Below are 16,694 nucleotides of genomic sequence, written 5' to 3' on the forward strand. Positions count from 1 at the left end.
TGTGATAAGATAATTTAAACCAGCAATGGGAACTTGGGATGCAGCGCTCCGTTACACTCATATAGTATTTAAAGCAGGGGTGGGCAACTTCTGGCCCTCCAGATGTTTTGGCCTTCAATTCCCATGATTGGCTATGCTGCCTTAAGAGGGCCACAAGTTGCCCACCCCAGATTTTAAAAAATCCCAATGTACATCCTGAGTCCAATAGTCCACTATAAGGACTGAAGGTATCTTCGCGCCTAGTAATCAGGATCACTTTACAGCTTAACATATTAATAGAAGATAACATTAACGACAGGAGGTGTTGCACATTAGAAATGTCTGTTCAAGTCATTCCACCCTTTATAGCTCAGTATCACAGCAGAGAGCTGAGATGAGCACCTTGTGGCCTTCCTGATCTTTGGGCCTACAGGTTGCCCACCTCAGAGCTAGAGTATCATGCTAGCAACGTGACATGCCCTGCATGGCAGTATTGCTGGGAATGATAATTTCTGTATGAGCTGAAAGGATTGAAACAATACAGAGTTGCAACATTAATTAACACACGCAAGATACTTTCTGATGAAAGAACAGATATTTTTATTTAACATTCTTCAGTATTTGAAAAGTGCCAACAACAAAGGTCTTTGTACTCTTCAGTGTAGAATTATCCTCTGCAGAAGAAAATACTAGGGGGAAAAATCCAAATATAATGAAATTACTCTCTATTTAGGTTTATTCTTGTCACAAGCTCTGCATCTGAAACACAAAAAAGTGATTAAATGTAGTGCTTACAACTCCCATTCATTGAGATACAGTAACGTAACAAAAGGTATATGTTTTCCCGTTGCGTATGTTAGCTCTTGCCATCACCACTGGTTTTATGGCTTACTGTACCACGTACTGCAGGTGGAGGACCATATATTTAGTTGAAAGAGAGAGATCACCTTTCTACAAATATCACCAAAGTGTATACAGCAACTCAAAATTAAAAACAATAAAACCAGATGAAAACAGTAAAGATATGCCTTAACTTCTTTCCAAAAAGTCAAGAGTGAGAACCAATCTTTGCTGTGAAGGGAGAGCATTCCACAATTTGTGAGTGATGTAGGAGAAAACCCTTTCACATGTGCCAAATGAACAAGTCTCTCTGAGCAGAGGTGTCATCAAAAGGGCGTTTCTGCCGACCTTAATAACCAAACTGTTTTGTAATGAGACAGATAGTACTTAAGAGAGCCATGTCAGAAGCCATTTAAAGCTTTAGAACAGTGTGGGCAACTCATAGGTCAAAACATCTGGAGGGCCACTACTCCCATCAGCCCTGCCCAGCATAGCCAACAGTAAGGGATCATAAGAGTTGTAGGTCAAAGTATTGGGATGGCCACGAGCTGCCTACTGCAAACACTAAGACTAAGACCTTGAATCGAGTTCAGAAAACAATTGGCAACCAGAGCAGAACTTCAAATGTAGGGGTGCCATGACCACAATACCATGCACTGGTCAGGACGCAGCTGCCACATTTTTTAAAAAATCCTACACCCAGAGGACTAGCAGCTGTTCTTTGATCCAACTCTCCTTTCCCCAAACTCCTCCTTCTACTCTATAATGTTCTTCCCCACTCCTTTCCCTCCCCTGCATGTTTAAGCCGTTTCCATTTCCCTTTTCTTCACTACCCCCGTTTTCTGCCTTCCCCTTCCTCCAATCGCTTCAGTTCCAGTTTCTCAGGGCACTCCTCAGAACCTCTTTCAATGCCTTCGTTCGCCTCTAAGGGGGGAGGTACAGTTATAATAAGAAAAGCTATGAACGTATTCAGACTGCCTTTCCATCTCAACGGAGTAAACAAAAACAGCAGTCACTCACTGGAGCAATGGGTAACAAGTCAGAAACTAGATCTTACAGACTTATTTATTATTGCATTTATATCTCGTCTTTTTTTCTCCAAGGAACCCAAGGTGGTGTACATAATCTTCCTCCTCTCCATTTTATCTCAACCCCCCTGTGAGGTGGGTTGGGCTGAGAGTCTGTGACTGGCCCAAAGTCGCTGAGTGGGGACTAGAATCCGGAACTCCTGACTCCCAGACAACACTTTAGCCGCCACGCCACACTGGCTTGGCACACACACCCCTCCATTAGAAATTGCCTGGAAAGTGATGGGGTGCTGGAGAGGAGTTAGAATGCACCTCTCAGGAGCCCTCCTTTCATTGGTGCATTTAAGTCTCCTGTCCCTCCCTCCAAGTTGGCTCCTGGTTACTTCTGTTGCTTAGTGACTCAGATTTGAGCACACAACTCTTAATACAAAACTATCAACCCTCTAACTGTTCTGTGGCATGCAAAAATCCTACCAGTTGAGAAGAGATAATGGCACATATGGTAGTGATTTCATGAATGGCTTTTTAGAAGTAAATTGCAGGTGCGGGGGGGAGGGGGCTTAATGCAGAACAACATCTTGGAATGAAGAGGAAGGGGGCATTAACCTTTTGCCCCCACTGTTCTGCAGTCCTGATCCTGATTGGGGTCCCTGCGCCTGTTTCCCGACCAATGCAAATAGCAGGTATGCCCCCCCAAATTCATGCAACTACTAATTGCCTCATCTAATTTAGCCCTAAATTGTTTTAAAAATCAGGACAACTATTTTAGTTCTCTATTTTTCATCAGAATCATTAAGGTTTGCCCGCTGCTTGTAAACAATTTCTGCAACAATGGCCATATGTTAAAAACCTATTTTCTTAACTCAATAGAATTTGAGTGCAAAGCCTTTATTTGCTTGGCAAGACTCTACAAAATAAGCAGTCTCTTTAGTGCTGATACAAGACAAACATGTCCAATACTTTCATTCTACATGCTTACTTGTCACTAGGTTAACTCTGCAAATCCCATTTCTACTAGCTTCATGTGAAACAGGTGTCCATCTTCGTATAAAAACACGGTATGTTCTGGTGAGTGTGTCTGAAAGCAAGATGTATGCTAACGTCAACAGGCAAAACACAGATTCAGAATATTAATTGCAAAGCATTTGAGAGATCCCATTTTCTTGGCCATCCAAATCTGTTTACTAGGCAAAGCTCTGTATCAATTATAAAGTGGTGGCACACAGTTGAGGTAGGCTCCTTGAGGTATAGCTAATTTTGTCCCACTGGCATGGTGATGGGTGCTTGGATTGTTCATAATTTGCCAGGTCAGGAAGTGGCAATGTTAGTTCTGGCTCAAAAAGAAAGATCCGGCACTTAATCTTTGTGTTTCAGCAGAAGTACACTATAGGGCTACAAACATGCAACAGCTGACAGTTGTAAACCCAAATAAGTTTATTTCGCCCCCAACCCCAAGAAGCCATAAAGGATGGGGACTTTTTTGTCTACTTTTTTGACTGGCCGGCGAGATCACATTATGCCAGTCCTTTTACAACTTCATTGGATGCCGGTCCGGGCCCGATTCAAAGTGCTGGTATTGACATTTAAAGCCCTAAACGATTTGGGGCCAGGTTATTTGAAGGAACGCTTCCTCCCATATGTACCTGCCCAGACCTTAAGATCATCTACAGGGGCCCTTCTCCGTGAGCCCCTGCCAAAAGAAGTGAGGCAGGTGGCTACTACGAGGAGGGCTTTATCCGCTGTGGCACCCTGGTTGTGGAATGAGCTCCCCAGAGAGGTCCGCCTGGCGCCTACACTGTACTCTTTTCGTCGCCAGCTGAAGACCTTTTTATTCTCTCAGTATTTTAACACTTGATTTTTACTTAAATTTAAATTTTACTGTTCTAACTCTGTATTTTAATCTTATATCAATTTTGCTGCGTGGTTTTATCCTGGTTGTGCTTTTTATACTGTATTTTGTATTTGTGCTTTTAACCTGTTGGTTGTTTTATTATGGTTTTAATTTTTGTGAACCTCCCAGAGAGCTTTGGCTATTGGGTGGTATAAAAATGTAATAAATAAATAAATAAATAAATACTCTGCTGGGAATACAAGGTTCCAGAGCCAGTTCTAGCAAAACTGAGATTATTGTGAACTGCCGAGAGAGCTTTGGCTATTGGGCAGTATAGAAATGTAATCCATCCCTCCATGGAATAAGGTATCGAAGAGTTAAACTGTGGTTCAAGTAGTCCTGGCTTTTAACTTCTGCTTTTATTCATTAATTCATTCATTTATAATCCTGTGTAATTGCAGTTAAGGCCTTTATGTGTAGCAGAAGAAACTTCCATACTGATTGTGGATGGGTAGAGTGGATAGGATAAAATAAGGATAAAGAAAAGCTTACCAGTGAGGAAGCATAGAGATTTTTCCCTTGGAAGCAGTCCATCATGGTCCACAATGCTTCTAAGCTCCATTCAGGACAATAAGGAATTCTTTCTGATGCTGGATCACACAAAGCAGGCTTGAATCCAGCCAGCAAGACTCTGATTGCTTGAACACAGTATTGCATGAAGTGAGGAGGGATCTGACGTAACCTGAGACAAAATTCAAGGTAGTAGTTATATTCAAAGTGACAGTTCATGGCTTCTTCAAACCTCTTCCATACCATTCCTTTTGTGGTGCAGAGTATTTTAAAAAGAAAAAAAAACTGGTGGAACTCTTGGATAAGCTTAGGTGTACAATTTGAAGGTGGGAAGCTGTATAAAAAATTTACGGGGGAAACTTGCAGGAAGGAATTCCTAGTTTCTTTAAAAATAGATGGGGAGTAGTTAAATGTGCAGTGCATGTCTCAAAAAAGGAACGGGTGGGGTGGTTAAAAGAGCTCCAACAATTTACTTTAAAATCCTTTAAAAGCAATCTTTAACGGTGGACATATTTAAAAGAGGAGCACACAGCCCTTCCTTTAAGGAGTAGGGGTGGGGGAGAGAGATCCTATTTCTTCTTCAACAACAACACCATGGGCAAGTCTAGAAATGGATCCCCATTCCTTTCAGTTAAAATTGTATGGTGTAATTTAGTGGAAAGTTAGCCGTTCACAGTGAAGTTCCATGCTAGCATCCATGATGGATCCCTTCCCACAGGCCAGCACAAGGCAGGAAACATGTGACTAAGATCTTTGCCTGGGTCCTGATCTCTCTGGTACGTCTCTTCTCTTCCCTTCCCGTTCTGTACTAGCTGAGCTTAAGACAGAGGACCCATGCACTTGAGGAAGGTTAAAGTGATAAAGTGCAACCCTCTGAGAAGATGCAGGCACCACTGAATGTATTGTTCAATGGAGCTTAGGAAGATGTGAAAACCTGGCTTGATGTTCACAGAGCACGGTTTGGATACAGCCTTCGCATCGAACCGCAATGGAACTGGAATGACCAATTTTCCATTCCCTGTCTGGTATAAGCAGGCATTCAAGCCCAGAGACCAATTAGGCACAATCTGAAGAGAGTTATAGGATGTGGTACTTCTTGTTGAAATACTTTTTGTTCAAAGGCTGCCTCTGCGGGGCCGTATCTGACTTAATGTGCCTTATCGTGTTGTGTGGAGACTGGCCACCTGCCTTTCAGATTTCTGCCAAGGGCACGTTAGTACAGAGTGCTGCTGAGGATGCTGCGGCATTGGAGGAAAGGGTTGCTTTGGGAAGCTTTGGGGATTCGTATGCAGCAAAAATAAAGGCCTTGACCCAACCCGCTGGGGTGGTCCAATGGACATCCAGTGAGTGCCAAGATTTCTCAGGGGGCTCTATGAAAAAGAGATTTGACTTCAGGAAGGAAGGATGAAAAAAGGGAGATTTGGAAAACAAGAGCTTGAACAGCAAGTAAAAGGATGAATCCCAGAGAGTGGTGGAGACATTTACATGCTCTGCCCTGGGCAAGGCAGGAAATGGAACTTGAAGGAGGAGCCAGAGAGGCCAGAACCAAGGCTAACATCTTGGTCATATGTTTCCTGCTTTGGGCATTGGGAAGAGATCATTCATCATGGATGCCTCCTTACACTTGACAGGGAAGAAGAGCCTGGAAACATTCAGAGATCATTTTGAATGACCACCAATGAAGGCAAGAGATTATGGTAAACTGCTTTCATTTGCATTTCTAACTAATAACCAATCAAGTTGGCCATTTCATTACAACCAGGTGTGTTTATTGCATTATCAGCTCCAGGTGCTGGTCAGAAGTGATGAATGCTGGTTTTGGGGTGCTAGATTATTTGTGGAATACTTAGTACTTAGGAATGCATGCAATTTATGGGATAAGTCATCACAGCCCTGATCAGGTGGTGGGTACACAGTTTTCCATTCCCCGAAGTAGATTTTCAACCAAAACATAAAGGAAAGACAAATAAGGTTTAGGGAAAGGGCATGGAACTCTGGATACTATCAAACATATTTTTTAAATAACTTCTTCCAGACAACCCATGATCTGCTTTCCTGGAGGTTGCCAGTTATGGCCACCGAGAGGACTAAGGATGCAAGAAAAACCAGTTTTAAAATCTCTTCACTGGCTGCCAATTAGTTTGCAGGCGAAGTATAAAGTGTTGGTTATTACCCTTAAAGCCCTACAAGGTTTGGGTCCAGGTTACCTGTGGGATCGCCTTCTCCCGTACAATCTGCCCCACACACTCAAGCCCTCTGGGAAGAATCTACTTCAGTCTGCCAAAATTAGGCTGACAAGTATTACCCAGAGGACCTTCTCTTCTGCTGCTCCCAGACTGTCGAATGGCTTGCCGGAGGAGACTCGCCAACTTGACAGTCTTTTAGCATTCAAGAAAGCTATCAAGAATGATCTCTTCCGGCAGGCCTATCCAGTGTAATTTTAGGATGTTTTAATAATGTATACTATGTTTTTAATTTAGTTTTATGTATTTTATACTTATTGTTGTTCCCCGCCTCGATCCAAACGGAGAGGCGGGTAAGAAATTTATTATTATTATTATTATTATTATTATTATTATTGTTGTTGTTGTTGTTGAGTGATACAGGGGTGGTACAGGGCAGGTGGGGAAGAAACACTTTCTCATGTCTCTGCAAAGGTAGATATGTGACTGCTTGGTAGACTTGCTTAGAAACCTGTTTCTGGGGCAAGTTTTTCAAAGCTGGAAGAAATATCTTCCCCTCAGTGCTGCCATGACGGAAAGAGTTAAAGAATTGTTTGGTCATCTGCACAATAGCTCATGGCTAAAGCAAGCAACAAGTCATAATTAAACCATGGTTTAGTGTTGCATACAAACCCTCCTTTGAGTAACTTGGTTAGATGCAACTAAAACATTACAGAAGGATGCTAACACTTACGTTTAGTACAGATCAATGTTTCTGGTTATAGTTTCACTAGGCTTCATGAACAGGAATTTACAAAAAAAATGCAGGAGCAATGTATAGGTTTACCTGCTTGTGTGCAATATATCAGTTGATCCATAATCAACAAATTCCACCAGAACCGAAAGAGGATTGAACTCTTTAATTGAGAGGAGTTTTGCCCGGTACCAGGAGCCATCTCTATACTTTGCAAGGCAAGGCATGTCTACAAGGTAAAACCACGAAGCAATTCAGAATCTAAATTCTATCACCATTTATACTGTGTTGCAGATAGGGATATCTGGTGTGGCTTGGGTTCACAGTTTTTCCCTAGATAGGGATGTCTGGCATGGCTTAGGTTTGCTGATTCCCCCCAACCCCCGTAAAAACGGCAAGATACACAAATCGTGGCCGTTTCAACAGGAAAAATAATAACAAGGACTGCACCAATGGGCACAACTTTCCCTCACTCCCTTCCAGTGCCAACACCAGCAGGGAGAATTGTACATGGCAGCAGTGAGGGCAGCAGGGGCAGGAGTGAAGAGCAGAGCCACGGCTCTCCTCCCGCCATTGCTGCCACTGTGCACAACTTTCTCACTTTCCGTTATCGCTCTCTACTACTGCCGCCAGTATGTGAAGGGGGAACAAGAGAGTTGCGCAATCTAGTGGTAGCAGGAAGAGAAGGGAGTGACACGGCTCCCCTCCCTCTATACCACTCCCCTCCAGTGAGTGCTGCCGTTGTGTGCAACTCTCCCTGTAGGCATGGACACAGAGAGGTGCACAGTGGCGGCAGAAGTCTGTGAGCTGCCCTGGTGCGCACAGGTCAAGTTGGGCCAGCCAGAGTCCAGGGAGCTGAGTTGCAGAAAGCTCAGTGGATTCCGCGCCGCCAACAGAATCCTTCAACATCCCTAGCCCAGCCCTCTTTACCTTATATAAACAGGTAGGGCATCACATAAAATTGTCCAGAGACATTGACTGGACTCCATATGTCTGTTTTGTGGAGCAAACAATTGTTCACCTGCATGATACTTTGCAACACTAACAAGCGTTCTCTACTTCCTAGTGGTGTATCAGAGACCAGCCTAGTTAAGATGAACAAAGAAGCAGCTAGAATATTAGTATAGGTGAGTGATGCGAGCCTTGCAGCTCTTAGCCATCTGACTGATGTTCAGAACCCTTGGCCATCCGTGCCTGTCATAATTTTACCTTGCACTTCTTTTAATTTGTGTGTCTGAAGTGCTATGGATCAGGTTAAAACACATCAAGACACACCATATTTCCTTGAGAATAATTTATCTAGTTTGATGGAATCAAGTATTTGTCATTAGACGCTTTCAGAGCAGAGCTGCTTCACCAGAGCTGGTGTCACATATGGATACCAGGATTAAATTGCCTCACTATTAGAAGTTCAGCAGAAGCTCACAGGGGAGTTCTCAACACAGTTTTTATAGCAAGAAGTACAAATGAACAGCTTTTCTGGAGGCTTTGCTTTCTTCTACTTGACTCCAAATAAAAGCAAGAAATTGAGATTCCATTCTAAAAAAGGTTTTAGAACTTTTTGCCTTCAGTTGCAGAATTTACACATGTCTATTATTTATTAACTTACATTCTAAGAAATAAAGATACCTTTTCGAAAATCTGTTAGAGAAGGGATGGACTCTATGTTCTGATTACAATGACTCAAGGTTTGATCCAAAGTTTCAGAATCCGAGACAATTCCTCTGTCCTTTGTGTCATTGTGCGGATTAGCATCGTATGACTGCTCAAGGGAAATGTACACCTGAGACCAAAAAATAAAATAAAACTAACGCTCATATCTAAATAGTAAAAGGCCATGATATCTCGTTGACTGCCACCCCTTAAATACACCAAATTGACACCCGAGATCTTCTGAAGAGGCTTTATTGGTAATTCCATGAAAAATAGTGTGTAACAGCACGTAAGTGGGCCTTCTTGGGAGTGGCACCAACCCTCTGGAACACTCTCCCGCTGTGAATTGAGAGGCAGAAATTGTAGCACGCTTTAAATTTTGTATACTTTTAATGTTTGCCATTTTTAATTGTTGTAAACCGCCCAGAGAGCTTCGGCTGTGGGGCGGTATATAAATGTAATAAAAATAAATAAATAAATAAATAAATAGCCTCTTGAAAATGCATTTCTTCACTGACATGCAGGTGATCATGACACAGCTCCGTTTTACCGCTTCTGTTGAAATGTTATTAAGGTAATCGTTGTTTTAGACGTTTTTATATTGGTTATTGTGTTGTACTGCATGTGTCTTCATGTAAACCGCTTAGAAATCCTGGGATGTCAAGCAGTATAGAAGCAGTTTAAATAAAATAAAAGTAATTAATAGGAAAGTAAATAACTTGGAGAGAGAATTTCCCTCCAACACTGAATGCGCCAGCCTCCTGTTTTCAAACTAATGGAAGTTGGTCAGAGTTTGAAAGATTCTACTCCTACAGACATGCCCCAATAGCTCAAAGCAGTTAACAAATAAAAAGGCCAAATACAACAAAAAGAATAAAAGCAAGCAAACCAAATACTGGAAAGGCAGGTATTTCCTATCACAGCTGCCCATGCCATAGTTTCTTGGGCAGTCTCTCACGCTCTGAAAGCTATTGCCAGTTATATCCACCATTTGGGATGTGCATTTATGCAGCATCCTAACTTCCACAAATTCATCTGAAAGGTCTTAAAATGGCATTGGCTGCCACTTTAAATACAGCTGCTTATAAAAATCACTTGGAATTGCATTAAGTGGGGAATCATATTTAAAAGAACAATGTAAAATGCTGATCGTTTGTTCTACATTGAAGTTCTTAGCAGATTTTGCAAAGCAGCAAACAACTGTGCTCCCTCTGGCCTGCTCAACGAAATTGTAAGCAGCACATAGAATAGTTCTTGGATGGATATGGCATTGTGTGTACTAGTAAATAAAGCTTATAGGCAAAAAGGAGCCAGCAGCCAAGTAACTTCAGGTACCCCCGGATAAGGATGAGCAAATAGAAGGCTGGGTGCCACAAAAATGTGGCAAATCAAAGCCATGAACGTAATTAAAATACAAGTCACTGCTAAATTTCAGATAAAATAATTGTACCTGTCTTCAAGAACACGAATAACTATTAACACAGAATACAAGTCCTCCAATGCATTTCTGTGAAAGGGAGCAATTACAATAAACCAGATAGCATTAATCGTATCTGATTCACATGCTTTATAATGATACCTCATTAGGTGACACAATGTGTGTTACTTTCACTGGAAAGAGTTCTCCAAGAACAGGCAGCAATGGTGACGTATATGGTGGCAGAAGAGGAGTGTCTACTTCAGACATGAGTAACTCCTATAACAAATGAAGAATTAGGACACCTCATGTCTAGAAACCCGTGAACAGCAGCCCAATCTGCGAGCACAGTCCCAAGAGGATGCCAAGGAGTGCAAGGAGTGCACTTGGATCAACATATCACCAGATACACTATTAGTAAATCATTAATAAGATAGGACTACTGCCTGTTTTGTTAACTATTTGCGGATGTGAATTACAGGATAAAAATGGAAGATTTCTCTTGAGCATCTTAATTCAGAAAATTACCTTCATAAATGTGTATGTGTGTGTGCGAGAGAGAGAACGAGAGAGCGAGAATCGGACAGTGGCCATAAGTGAAGATGGAACATGGGTGGGGTGTACACATCTTTGCGAGAGAGAATGGAACATGGCCTTCGAAGGATTTCTATTGGGGCAAAGGTTTCAACTCTTTAAATGCTAAATAAATATCTAAGAGGCTGCTTGCCTTGCCATGAACTTATGTGAACTGCCCAGAGAGCTTCAGCTATGGGGCGGTATACAAATGCAATAAATAAATAAATATTAGGGAAGTAGGGGCCATAGCTTTTTATGCTGTTTTTAAAGCTGTGTAAAGAGTTTGTAGTGCAACCTTAAGAAAAAATGTCTGGAGTTGGACTAATCGATATCAAGAAGACGGTTATTGTACACATATGCACACGTGTCCCTATACCTCCTCCACCAAAAAAAATAAAATAAACTTACAATCTTCATCCACCCCACTCCCACCCTCCAAAAACAAACGAACAGATAATGCTATTGACCAGCTGCAGTTCACAACAAAGTGGGAACCTAACAAATTAGATTCAACAATCTAATGCTTAAAAACTAAGAAGTCCATTGAATACTTAATTTTACCTCATGACTGATTTCACAATTTTCCTCTAAATGATCTTCACTGCAGTCTGTTATATCCTAGAACGTGTTAGGAAAGTTCTTTTAAAGTAAAACTCAATGATAATTTAAATTTCTAAAAGCATAGGAACTGGTTGCAAGCTATTAAATAGGTCAGGGATTTGTCTCTCCAAGGATATATGTCTCCATCTATAGATTGCCATCTAAAATTTGAAAATCATCATCATCTGAATTTGTACCATGGAAATCAGGAGTCAGGACTAATTTGATGTATAAGGTGACTGCTCCAGAGAAACAGGAAAATGGAATTCCCTTATCTACTAATTGCTATGGTTCTAGCTGACTTCTTCCTCTCTTGACGTGAGGTTTTGTCTTATCTGCAGAGGGTTTTTTTGAATTTCAGTCTACCCAGAACGAAAGTTTATTTATATATTCATTAAAAATATTCTAGGCTGCCTTTCAGGGCAGGAGCCTCCCAAGGCTGCACACAACTATAAAATCCATGTAATAAAAAAAAGGTAATAAAAATAACAGACGTTCAAAAAATGAATACCAGCGTAAGTCAGAACCTACAACATAAATCCAGCCAGTGGAGGCTGCTGGCTACAGTGCCAGTGGGGTGGTGATTCTGCTCCAGGTTTCAGTTAGAATTCTAGTCAGAGCTCTGCATCTTGGGTAGCTCCTTTAGAGTTCTGACTGAATCCTGGAGCAGATTCACAACCCCACTGACTTCGGAGTCACCAGCCTCCACTGGGGAGTGGAGTGGCTGAAATCTGTTAGCAGCCGCCACTAATTCAACCACTTCAAATCTGAAATGATGGGGTAGTATCCAACTGGGGCCTTGCAAGCATGGCCAGCCCTGCAGGCCCAAATCTGCACGTGGCCAACTAGGCAAGGCCGCAATTTAGTGTTACTTTGGACAAACCCCCAAACGAGTACAAATGCTAACTTCTGGAAGGAGCACAACCTGCCACTTCCAGAAACAAGCATTATTTCATGGCTTGCCCCCAGAAGCACTATGTTGGAGCCCCAGACCAGGCTGGTGAGGCTGGGCATACACTGACTGAAGCTGACGGGGCTGGGTGCACATGCAAGGCCTGAACTGGATACTACCCACATAGCTGCATCAGTATAAAATGGCAAGAGTAGCTTGCCACATCAAATATGGAAATCTTTCCTCCTTGCATTGATTTCCATTTGTTTTTCTCTAACGTATGCTACACAAAGTAGCACCCTACATGATAATCAATTTTGAGATTGCTTCTTTTTCGAGACATCTTGCATCAGCCATTTTGGCAACAAACTGCTCCTTCTAGTTAAGAAATTATTATCTTGGATTTGCCATCTGTAACATAAGCATGAACTACAAACTGAAAAGTACAGCACAGGACAAGGAATATACAGCCATAACCCTAGGAAACGACCACAATAAGTAACAATTCCATGTTAAGTTCTTTATAAGCTCTTAAAGCTGGAAAGTAAATAAGTTTACCAGTTTTGGTATACAGCCATCATAGTCTTCACTAATGCAATGTTTATGATACGCCATGAAGGAAGAAAGTGACATCCCAGCAAAACAGAGTTTAATGGAGACGTTCCCCAAGGGGTTGTCTGGCCGTTCCTGTTAAGTTAAAGATAGGTAAGTCTGTTACTGTATGCATCACTTCCGCTACTATTTTAAACTCCTACAGAATGCCAGACATTGTACTGAAGAAAGATAATCATACACCCCAAAGAGTAGGCAAGCAAGCAGCCCAAGAATATAACACAGAGAAGCACCCGGGGGGGGGGGGGACACAACTTCCCAGAAGTATGTGCAATACTGTGCTAACGGAGAAGTAGAAGAACACAGTTTAATTGTTTTATTTAATATAGAGCCATCTTGGTATATTTCATAATTTGTTCTGTAACTTTGTTCCTTGCCATATCCTTATGGTGCAACCCTATCAAGTGGTCACCTGATCCCAGCCTCTCCTCTCCCCACAACAGAATACCCACTTTTTTACTTCCTTGAGGCCCTCTCCTGGGCCACTTCTGCAACCTCAGAAAGAAGGCATTGCAGAGTTTTCTGCAGTTTTTTCATGACAGTTGTGAGGGGGTGGAGGAGGGATTGGATTATGGGGAAAAAACACCTGAAGTTGTAACAGTGGCCTAAATCTACACCAAGCAGGATATTGCACCATGAAAGCAGTATGAAAGTGGTATATAAAAGGCAGGAGCCACACCAAGCAGAATATAGCACTATGAAAGTGGTATATGGTATGTGTCAATGGGCTCCAATAGTTGTCAGTGCACCTCAGTACCGCTATAAAGCAGTAGTGCGGCTCCTGCCTTTCAAATATTTATTTATTTATTTATTTATTACATTTTTATACTGCCCAATAGCCGAAGCTCTCTGGGCGGGTTCATATACCACTTTCATAGTGCAATATCCTGCTTGGTGTCGATTAGGCCGCAGTGTCTGTGGCTTTGGGGTGGGTGGGGGTGGAGTGCTCTCCAGGGACCATAGGACTGTACCCTTAACGTTCTTGTTAATAACGTTCTTGTTGTTACTATTTGTTTTAAGCTATATTGCTGTACGAATATTTTCTCCCTCTTAATGGAGAAATCCTTGTCTCAAAAAAGGAAACATTTGAAGAAAGGAAAAGGAGCCTGCAAACAAGGGGAGCTGAATCATCTTCCCCTCTTGCTCTCTCACACCAGGCACTTTTCTCCAAACCCAGGTCTGGTACCAGAAGTGGACTAAGGGAAGGATGGAGATGGAGATGGTGGAGGGGGATTCAACTTCCCTTAGCCCACATGCCCCTTTTCATGTTAAAATAAACCCCTCCCCATGTCTTGCTTTACAAATGAACAGGGCAGGCATATGGACAAATATGGCTTCCACCTGTCCTATCTAGTTTGGCCCTAAAATGCAACTTACCCAAAACTGCCTGCTCTTGGGACTTTGAGAATGGTTATATTGCTTGCCTCTGATCAAGTGCACTGGCACAAAATCAGGGGGGGAAATACGTTTGCAGCATCATATATACTTACAGAGTTTAGTCTTTATGCTTACCTTAATGTCTATTTCAACATATCGTTTCGTGAGCAGTTCTTGAAGAAGTTCAACTGCATATGGCTGCCAAACATTTCCAACCTGCATGATCACAAAGGAAAACACATCAGCCAATCTGTTAATTATGGGAAAGCAGTTATCAAAACCTCCACAGTCAGGACTAGTTTGTCTGGTGACAGAATGATTTTGGCATCATTAAAAAGGGTGGAAACTGTCAAGGCTTTTCTCTCCACAAACCTGAGGTCGGGAAGGACTGCACTTTCCACCTCAGGCACCAAGACGTCTTGGGCCAAGCACTAGCCATGTCCTCACTGATCTCAGTGCTGACTGAGAAGTGTCCACATCTTGCTTCCTCTCCTGAAGAACCACTGACAATGCCAACACTCAACCTCCTTTATTCACAAAAATACTAAAGAAGCCAAGAGAGATCACATAAATATGGTCTACATGCCCTATCTGCCCCAACTTTTTGCTGGCAAATTGTGTTTTGCAAATGAAACATCATCACAAGAACATTCTCCAGAGTTTCAGCTATATATATTTGTAAACAGGACTACAGTTATTACAAGAACTTGTATGCTGATAGGGCAAAGTGTAAGCCTTGTACATGGTTCATGTCCAAACAGCTTCATGGATGCAACTGTATCATGTAATACAGATATGGGATTCGTCCACCTTCATATATTGTTTCATGGAAGACTCCTTTACAAACTTTAGGTATAATTCCTTGTAAGCCATTTCCCATTTGCAAGAATCCTGCAACTTAGGAAGGGGCAATTAATACACACATAATAATCCCTTTATTCTTTGTATACTAGATAGACTGTATGTATCTTTCAAACTACTGTTCGTATTTTTCAAAACATAGCATCTACTCACTGGTACAGTTTTATACAGCTGACATGGTATGGAAAATGGAGGTATGTCAGCATACAAAATAGTTGGATAGAGATGGCACTGAGGAATTTTCTCAATATATCCATAGTCCACGTACTGCACCTAATAAAACATACACACACACAATCGGCAGATCAGTGCATATATTTAATTATGGGGTTCTATTCTCTTTGAAAAGCATTCCAGCCAGGATAAAGGAAGTATCCACTGATCAATTCTTTGCCATAGGTAACATAGGAAGCTGCCTTACACTGAATCAGACCATTGGTCCATCTACCCCAGTTTTGTTGACACTGACTGGCAGCAGCTCTCAAGGGTTTCAGGCAGGATTATTTCCTTGCCCTACCTGGAGGAAGCCAGGGATCGAACCTGGGAACTTCTGCATGCAAGCTCTATCACGCTGAGCTATTGCAGTTTGGGAAGCAGCCATGACGCAATACCCCACCACCACCAAACTAGACTCTTTAAGAGGAATTTGATCTAAGAAAATACATGATCAAATGAAGAGTAATCAGAGATCACTGAATTCAATTATTAACTCACAAGATTGCAAGGGCACATTCATGATTGACTCTTGAATGCCCTCCTACATTCCCTATGGCTATAATTTCCTTTATAGAATTTCTAAGCCACCTTTTTATCACGACACCCCAAAAGCTATGCAAATACAAAACACATTCCCTAATCATGCATCCTGCTAGTTCTTTGTTCCTCTTTACCCTGTGGCTTGGGAAGAAATTTGACCAGAAGAGGCAAGAGCATTCCTACCCTTTGCTGATGCACAATGTGTGAAGAAGGTAGGGAATATCCCCTACTTCTAATCAAAACAAAGGAATACACCTATTGTAATACCACTTTACTTAAAACAACAACACCTCCAACACGCAGACATGCAAAAATGAGAAGATCAGTCTTACTCTGATAATGCCACCACCAACATCTCTAACTTCCCCTCGATACCACATTGTATCTGCAGCTCTTACAACACAAGCCTCTCCTCTTTTCCAGCTGTAGGGTTCCAGAAGCCCTAGACATTGGAAGTTATTCTGTATGTCACTCATCAACTTGCTTAGCTGTTGTTCTAGGAAAAAAATACCAAGAAGGTAATGAAACAAATAATAATTTCTAATGGTTTTCATATGTTCATGTAGTGGTTTGTATAATAATTTTACAGCTAGAATGTAAAATATGCGTATTTGAATAAAATATAATTCCCTAAAGGACTGTGGTATGTGTGTGGCAGCATTATTGGAAACAGTAACTGAGGCTCCATGGAGGACAACAGTGGCAAAACAGGCAAAAGACCCTGCATCATCTCCTCATTGCTAGAAACTATACCCAATTTTTATCAGCAGAATTAAATACATGGCT

The 16,694-nt window shown here is 41.8% G+C and overlaps 1 protein-coding gene across 1 annotated transcript in view; it reads right to left on the reverse strand.

Moving 5' to 3' along the window:
* Nucleotides 1-699: 699 nt before the first annotated feature.
* Nucleotides 700-16,694, reverse strand: part of RNF17 (ring finger protein 17) — a 61,234-nt gene continuing 45,239 nt past the window's right edge. The window contains exons 25-35 of the mRNA XM_063127077.1: nucleotides 16,241-16,404; nucleotides 15,306-15,425; nucleotides 14,427-14,507; nucleotides 12,861-12,989; nucleotides 11,372-11,428; nucleotides 10,397-10,513; nucleotides 8,794-8,947; nucleotides 7,258-7,393; nucleotides 4,231-4,420; nucleotides 2,827-2,925; nucleotides 700-738 (exon numbers count right to left, since the gene is read on the reverse strand). Of these exons, the coding sequence (XP_062983147.1) occupies nucleotides 2,833-2,925; nucleotides 4,231-4,420; nucleotides 7,258-7,393; nucleotides 8,794-8,947; nucleotides 10,397-10,513; nucleotides 11,372-11,428; nucleotides 12,861-12,989; nucleotides 14,427-14,507; nucleotides 15,306-15,425; nucleotides 16,241-16,404 (1,241 nt within the window). The 3' untranslated portion in view covers nucleotides 700-738; nucleotides 2,827-2,832. The remainder of the gene's footprint in view (nucleotides 739-2,826; nucleotides 2,926-4,230; nucleotides 4,421-7,257; nucleotides 7,394-8,793; nucleotides 8,948-10,396; nucleotides 10,514-11,371; nucleotides 11,429-12,860; nucleotides 12,990-14,426; nucleotides 14,508-15,305; nucleotides 15,426-16,240; nucleotides 16,405-16,694) is intronic.

The sequence above is a fragment of the Elgaria multicarinata genome, chromosome 5 (assembly GCF_023053635.1).
Source record: "Elgaria multicarinata webbii isolate HBS135686 ecotype San Diego chromosome 5, rElgMul1.1.pri, whole genome shotgun sequence".
NCBI lineage: Eukaryota > Metazoa > Chordata > Lepidosauria > Squamata > Anguidae > Elgaria > Elgaria multicarinata.